An 8,176-nucleotide genomic window follows, 5' to 3' on the forward strand; every position below is an offset into this window, starting at 1 on the left:
CACAACGATTATAAAATAAAAAAAGCATAAATTCGAAAATCCATTAAAAAAAGAAAAAGAGATAGTTTGCCCTACAGCGAAGACAAAAGAAGCGCAAAAAATCACCTTGCTGAAACTAACAGATGAAAACGCTATTCTCGTCTTAAAATAATTTCCTCCAAAAATAAGCAGATTTTAATTTAACCGAATATATGATATTTCAAAACTGCTCAGGTAATGAAATCAAGTTTGATGAAGATGGTTCTGCACGTGATATTAGTTATCAATCTAATATAAATATCTTTGTTACACGTATAAATTAAAAATTTTTCCAAAAATATTTGATGTCCTCAAATTGCAAAATTGTACATAAACATAGGCAAGCATACAGGAAAATAATCCATCTTTAATGCACACACATGCGCTATAGCCTGTTCTCGTTGTAGTGCAATACCACGTCGATTTATCGTCTTTATTTGTACTTTTTTGATGATACAAATTATACCAAAAAATTGACACAATGCCTCCTCTTTTAGAAGGAAGAGGGAAGAAGGAGGTAATCTTCCTCTTTTAAATTACCTCCTTTTAGAATGTTATTTTCAGATATATTCAAATACAAAAACAATAATATGTCAACGCAACAAATTCGGACAGAAACACATAACTAATATATAAGATGTAGTACATCTATATGAATGTACTGATATCGTAGATATGTGTAACATTTGTTCACTTCTCTGCACTCTCACTTCTTCACTTCTTGATATATGCTTACATGAACGCCGCCTTAGTACTGAAATAAGGTTATTTTAAACTTTGACAAGCAATTCATAATCAATATAAATATTCACTATCACTATAAACTTCAAAATATACCATGGTAGAAATTAGATTTATTTCGAACTTAAATTTTTTCTCCGCAATAAGTAGACAATTTAGATAAAGCCTATTATTGGTTTATGAACAAAATGCAATTCAATTATTAAAAAAAGTTACTATTAAAATGGCGTAATATAAATATTTACGAACAACATAATGTTTTCTATTATTTAAACAGTGAATATTAACTATTATTCAAAACAATAAATTTTATAACTTCCGTTGTAAAACCCTTATTTTATAATTTTAATTGTAATAACACTCAAATTTATTGACATACAACCTCGTAAGAAAGTGTAAAACAGTTTTGTGAATCTGTCAAAATTTTTAGAGAAAATTTGATAAATAACAGAATTATTTTAGCCGTCCGCATGAGCCATCTTTCAACTGTAGCCTATCTTTTTCTCTTTATGAACGCACCTTTAAATAAACGTTAGTAAACACGAATAGAATGTAATTAATAAAATAGCTCTCATAATTACCGCACGTTTACATTTGCTGGAATCATCAGTCACTCTTATAACAGTCGAATTAGGTATCATTGGTGTCCTAACGGTACTTTCAGTTGGTACTATATCCATGGCATTAATTTTCCACAAACTCTAATTTCTTATTCGTTCCCCATTTCTAATCGGAAAAGACCGTTCTGTCTGCTAAAAAAGAAATCAATTCGCTTCAATTATTTTGATTTCATCAAACAATTTTTAAATACAACACAATATGTAAAAAAAGTTGTTTGATAATATATCATTAATTATTTCTGTAGGAAATAAGTTAAAATGATCTTTCAAATTTATTACAACTTACAATCTATTGGTAATCCAAAAAGTGTCTTAAATAACCTCTTATGTAATTTATATATAACTTCTTATGTATTATGTATTTAGCATTTTTATCATTGTGCTGAAGCATAGAAAACATTCTGTAAGATACAAAATAAAAGTGCAGACAGTGTTTCTCTTATTTTATAAATTTGTATTATTTATTTAAAGAGTTGAGACTCAAAATGAAACTCACAAACATTTTTTTAATTTTTTTATTTGTGCGTCGTTAGTTATTTTATTATTTTCTAATTAATTAATGGATATCGTTATAAAACGTGTTTACACTTTCTGTTCAAACTAAAAACTGTTTTGAAAGCTTGCATTAAATGTAAAATCCACCTTGAAATCCTTGAAATTTTATAAATTAAAGAAGATTTGAGAGTACACTATTCATATGCTCTTGCAAGGAAACTATCTTCGTTGTGCAGTGAAATCTGATTTTGCGTCTCTTTTCTGCTTTTTTAAAGTTTAATTTTAAAAGAGGAAACATTTGTGTTTTCACTATCTTTAAAAATTTGAACCTATGAACTATACTTTTTGTTATAAGTTACACTTTTTTCAATGTGTATCATTTGCAAACATAGTAATTCATTTTTATTTATATAATTATCAAATTGTTATTATAATTATTAAATATTGCAATCTTTTTTTTTTTTTTTTTTTTTTTTTTTTTTTTTTTTTTTTTNTTTTTTTTTTTTTTTTGATAAAATGGAATTGAATATGTTCTCATTTGCTATCTTATACTTAACAAGCATTTCTGGAAATAAATTCAAATGGCCAAAATTACCAAGTTTAAGTATATAATGGTGCTTAAAGCAAGAAAAACTAAAAAAACTTATTGAGCAATAGAAATTATTCCTTTATTAGAACCCAATATCTAAGAATATTTGAATTTTGAGGATTGTGATTAACAAAAAAAAAAGCTAAAAGGAGTTTTTTTTTAAAGGAAAAGAAAAAAAATACTTTCTAAATTTTTCAAAAATGTGCAATTTATGCTGTTAAAACGCATTTCGAAATTGAACACCAAGAAAAATGTGTACTTTAGTTATTGTTGTAAAATAACCAAGGTTAATAGCCAATATAATACTATAGTTTTGATTAAAAATTGTTGTCAAATATTTAATCAAAACAATAGATTACGAAATAAAAATAAAAATAAAAACTTACAGCAAAATAGATGGAGGTATCCCAAAATTGGACTGAAATTTTTGTGTAAACACAAAGGAATAATTTTACATTTATTTTCGGCGTTATGTGGGCACTAATCTTTATCAAACACTATTCTTTTAAAGAACCAAGTTTTTGTTAGAAAGGGAGAGTAACTAAATGTTAAAATTCCTATTCAACAAGAATGCGCCACCAATTTTTAGGTCATAGTAAAGATCAGCACGGAATCGCGGCGGCGTGCGAAATTCACCTGCTTAAGAAATTGTTGTGGATCAAACTTCGGCTGCTTGCTGCTTGAGGAAAAGTCCAGCGCTAACTTTTCAAACAATTTCGCTGAAATGTGGGTAAATATATGTTTAAAAATAATTTAAAATGAAAAAACTGAATGAAAGATTTTGACAGCAAAACAAGCTCAAAATCTCTCCCTCTTTCTTTCTTCTTTTTTTTTTTTAAATATTCAAAATTCTCGAACAAAACCTTATTTTACGTTGCTTTTTGCCTATATAGCTATCATTTAATAAGAGCTAATCTAACAAAGCGTGTTCAAAATCAATTCAATTTTTTCTCTGTTAAATAACGTTCATCAGTGTTCAAAACAGAATAAATTTTAGTCATTGTTTATTGCAGCTCCAAATCTGGAAAATATATATATATANTTGTGGAGTTAGTATAACGTCATTTTGCTTATATTTTTTATTGGATCAAAAGAAAAAAGCACAAATTTAGTTGAACTTCGTTATGACAGTCAAAAAGTTCAGAAATGTGTTTTGAAAAATAAAAGATAAAATATGTATTTTTGAATCAATGGTATTTTCAGTTTCTTACAAGGAAGTTTTTAAATTTAATGAATAAATTTAATTAATAAATATATTTATTTTGCAGATTATAAAGTTTGAATTTCTTCCGAAAACTTATAAATCTGTTTCGTTTTTAAATCTACTTTTATTAGAAAACATAAAGAAACTGAACGAAAGTAACAAGATGAAAAAAAAATCTATGTAAGAAATTAAAGAAAAGTTTAATTGCTCAAATGCTAAAAATTTTAGAAACAAATTGGTTCAATAATTTTTTTTCTTAATTTTTCGACAGGGAAAAGTTTTTGCAAAGCCATTTTAACGAATTTTATCGTATTTTTCTGTTATTAAATAAATTTTTGATAAATTTTGTTTAAATTATTATGTTAGGCTTCACTTTTAAATAATTGAGAAATTTCATATGACTACTTTCGTTGAAAATAAAAATATTTTGTACCAGTATTGACATTATTTAGATAATGATTCTTAAATGAAATGTCCTCAATTTATTTATTTATTTTTTATTATTTATTACTTTTTTAAAATAAACTATTTACTAGCTCAAAAATAACAGAGCACTAATTACAAAGATGCTTAAATTTTGTATGGTTATTAATGATATCAACAAATAAAAAAAACTAAATTAAATTAATACAAATATTTGCAACTTCGGAATAACGTAAAAGACAAAATTTACCATTTAAAAAAAATAGACAAATGAATTTCATATCTTCTAAACAATTAGAGATTAAAATATTCAATAGTAATGAAATAAATTTATTATAAAGCTTAAGGTAATGAAATTAGTGGTTTTCATTTCTTATTTCACGATATCGTGAACTGACCTTTTTTTTTTTCTTTTTAAGAGACGTGAGTATTGCGTGGTAATTCATACAACAAAAAACTACAGACAAGGCAGTTAAAGCTTTTAACCAAGATGAAATTCTATAATAAACCCTGTTTCTCAATTTTCGTTTAAAAGGAAATTAAAAAATTAATTCTAGCTGTAAGTAAAACTCATTATAAAATAAAATATTTTTAATTTAGAATGTAAAAAATTAGAGGTTATCATAAGACACTGGAACCATTCGCATTTCTCGGATTTAACTTCGTAGGCATGCATTTGCTCTTCTAAAACTTATAATTTTCTTGACGAAAACAATAATTCGGGAATATTGGATTAAAAAACTTGATTGAAAAGCGGCATAAATTCTAAATTAAAGGGTAGCTCTGTCCTTGGCGCTTAAAAGCTTTAAAGCACCTTTGTCGGTCTTTTCTCCAGTAAATAACAATCATAGGAGAAGGCACATTATTACCATGAATTCGAGCGGGCTTACTGTACTGAGAAACGATAATAATAACAAATTTTTTTATAGTTATTGAGATTGAGTTCGATTTCTTCTATGAAAGTAATATAGATTTAGTTAATGCAAGCTGTTGTTTTTCTCACTTTTCAGGTTTATCTTTTTGAATGTTTGAACAATACCGACAGATAGGTCATCAACATTTGATGTTCATTTTCGAAGGTTATAGATATCAAATTTTAAAGAAACCGTATTTTTGAAATTCTATTTTTTAGGAACTATTCGACTGATTTCATCCAAATTTTGATTTTGCTATGTAGAATTACATCCTTTAAATTGATGGAAAAAATAGTATGCCATACTATTCAAAATTTTTTCGACTATTACTAAGTAAAATTATAAAAAATAATAAATATTTACTAAAAGTTATATTTTTCATGGAATCATCTTTGGATAAATAAATTTTATGGTTGTGAGCAAAAAGTTTTCGACTCTTAAAAAGTTCTCGAGATATGGCAAAATAAGCAAAAAATAAAATTAACTTTAAGGCGTTCAAACTTTGGACCGCTCGCCTGACCAAACAATGGAAACCATATTTCCCAGATTACGGCTGCTCCCTATATTTTGGATGTGAGAAATTAAAATTCGCCAAAAGAAAAGGTATGTTTATTCAGAGAAAGTGCGTTTTCGTGTCTAATTCCCTAACTTATAATATCGCATGTGCTAATTAATTAGCATATTTGAGGTCAAACCTCAAACCATTAATATTGAGTCTTATAACGTGAAAATCCGATCATTGCATCAAAAGTTATTCAAGGTGATCCGTTTCTTATTTTGCGTACTGTACATACATGTATTGGACATACATATAATGTATATAGTTACATTAGATACACATATATTGTACATATGTACACATACATATTGTACATATGTACAGTGGATATACATTTCATATACATATGTAAAGATGCATGTGCAACACATAATATATGTATGGATATCATAGAATGTATCAATTTAGTACATTTATACATTACATGTTCCTATTTATATTTTATATGCATTTTAATATTTTACATACATTTTTAAATTTTATATACATATTTATATGTTGTATGTACCCACATGCTTTCGTACATTCATGTACTGTATGTGCATTTGCACATTGTATATGCATTTACTTTATGTACATAATTTTATTGTATGTCCTATCATACATACATCTGACTATTAGAATTCATACTGCAATCATATAATTTGATTACACGTAATTACGATTACATGTAATTGCGATTATCTGTAATCATTTATTTTGTTTACTTGTAATCGTGATTACATGAAATTTTATATTTTGATTATTTGTAATTATGATAACCTGTTATCATTTCTTGTAGTGGTTAATCCTGACCATATGTAAACAGAGACTATGATTACTTGTTATCGTAATTACCTGCAATCACGATTACAAGTAATTAATTTCCTTCTAGTACTTATCTGTAATCAATTACAGCTTTAATCGATTACTGTAATCGACTTCCTTCTCTACTTAAAATTACAGGGTTTAAATTTATGTAAAATATTTATATAGTTTACAATTCGAAATATTTTTGACAGTTATTAAATAAAATATTAAAAAATAAAAAATAATCATTAAAAATTCTTTTTAGGATAGAACCATCTTTCAAATAAACATCTTATTTTATTTGTGTCTAAAAAGTTTTTGGATTCACAAAAAATGTTCCGAGATATGTAGAAATGCGTATAAAGAGAGAAATTAAAATAAAAGTGTCAAAATGGTCGACCGCCCTCATATATTGTAACATTATTTTGCTTGGAATACTTGCTTTATTAAATTTATTGACCGTAAGAAATAAGGAAGTAAATATTGACTTAATGACTCCTTCACATTACGGTTAAAAGAGTGATTTACTCATAATTTCAAGTCAGAGAAATGATTATAGATGAAAGTCGTACTCATAATGTCTAAGAACTCGCAAAAGCAGTTAAAGGTTAAAGTACTAATCAGAATTACTATTTGATATTTAAACAAAAGAATAGGGTAATCTTCTTAAGTTTAAATTCTTTATCTGTAAACTTAAAGAGTAAAAGACTTTATCTGCCAGAGTAACAAATGGTAGGGGAACCCTTACAAAAATCTTTCTCGTGTCAACCTATGTGACATGTATGTCATAGGTTTTACTCGGGTCGACTTTTTCGTTTAGTATCCATTAACTTTAATTCTTAAAAGAAGAGAAAACCCACAACAATTTCTTCATTATCATTCAGTGGAAAAGGAAGAGGATAGTTGTTTCCATCACAGTAGCTAGCGAAGCGTCACTGATTACCGGATAGATCTTTGGACCCAGGCTAAATAAAAGAAAATCCGCCCCCTCAAGGAAAGCAGAACAAAGCAAAACGCTTTAGTTCTATTCAAAATAACCAGAACTGAAAATTGCACCCAAGCTTTGATTTAACTGTTGTGGGTGGTGATCGATATCGGCATCTGATGGAAGCGTTTAAGAACGCTTAATTCTGTCACGTGCTTCCGGCACACGGCACAGAATGTCCCTTGAGACAATGGCTAGTCAATTGTCCTCACTCATCCTAAACTATCTTGAATGTATTCTCCAAAATCTAATTGTGCTTTTAGAATTGAATAGAATGTACTTTCATTCACGAAAGAGGTTTTTGTACATTTTAAAATTCTTCAAAACGCTCAACAACTTTTCGTAAGAAATAAATTGGAAAATTGGCTCGTCAGATACTCGTGTCAACGTCGTGTCTCTATTTCTGGTAATAGCAGATATCTTAAAAATTTTGCCTGCTTCGAGTTTACGAAATTTTTAATAAAAACAATCAACGTAATTATTAAATTTTTGATCATACTGTGCAAAACTGCTTAAACCAGCGATTTCCAAAAAATGTCCCGTGGAATGCTTACGGAAGTGTGGAGATTTAGGTTGTTTTACTTGTTTTATTTTTTTTAACCAGTATTTATTTTTAAAAACTGTAATTATATTTATATCCAATCAATAATCCATACTTTTATCAATATTTCGGTTATATCTATGAAATCATTTTAGTAAAATCCAATAAAGAATAACAAAAAGTTGGAGAAAATTTTTTTTTTAATAATATACTGAATAAATTATGAAAAAGATATATATTTATAAAAAATTCCACCTCTATTTCTCACCGAAAATTTCAGTTCAAAATAAACTAATCA

General features: G+C 27.1%; 1 protein-coding gene across 1 annotated transcript in view; it reads right to left on the reverse strand.

Moving 5' to 3' along the window:
• Window positions 1–3,009, reverse strand: part of LOC107438559 (excitatory amino acid transporter) — a 45,508-nt gene extending 42,499 nt beyond the window's left edge. The window contains exons 1-2 of the mRNA XM_043044664.2: window positions 2,850–3,009; window positions 1,341–1,511 (exon numbers count right to left, since the gene is read on the reverse strand). Of these exons, the coding sequence (XP_042900598.1) occupies window positions 1,341–1,439 (99 nt within the window). The 5' untranslated portion in view covers window positions 1,440–1,511; window positions 2,850–3,009. The remainder of the gene's footprint in view (window positions 1–1,340; window positions 1,512–2,849) is intronic.
• Window positions 3,010–8,176: the final 5,167 nt, after the last annotated feature.

This window comes from Parasteatoda tepidariorum, chromosome X1 (assembly GCF_043381705.1).
Source record: "Parasteatoda tepidariorum isolate YZ-2023 chromosome X1, CAS_Ptep_4.0, whole genome shotgun sequence".
NCBI lineage: Eukaryota > Metazoa > Arthropoda > Arachnida > Araneae > Theridiidae > Parasteatoda > Parasteatoda tepidariorum.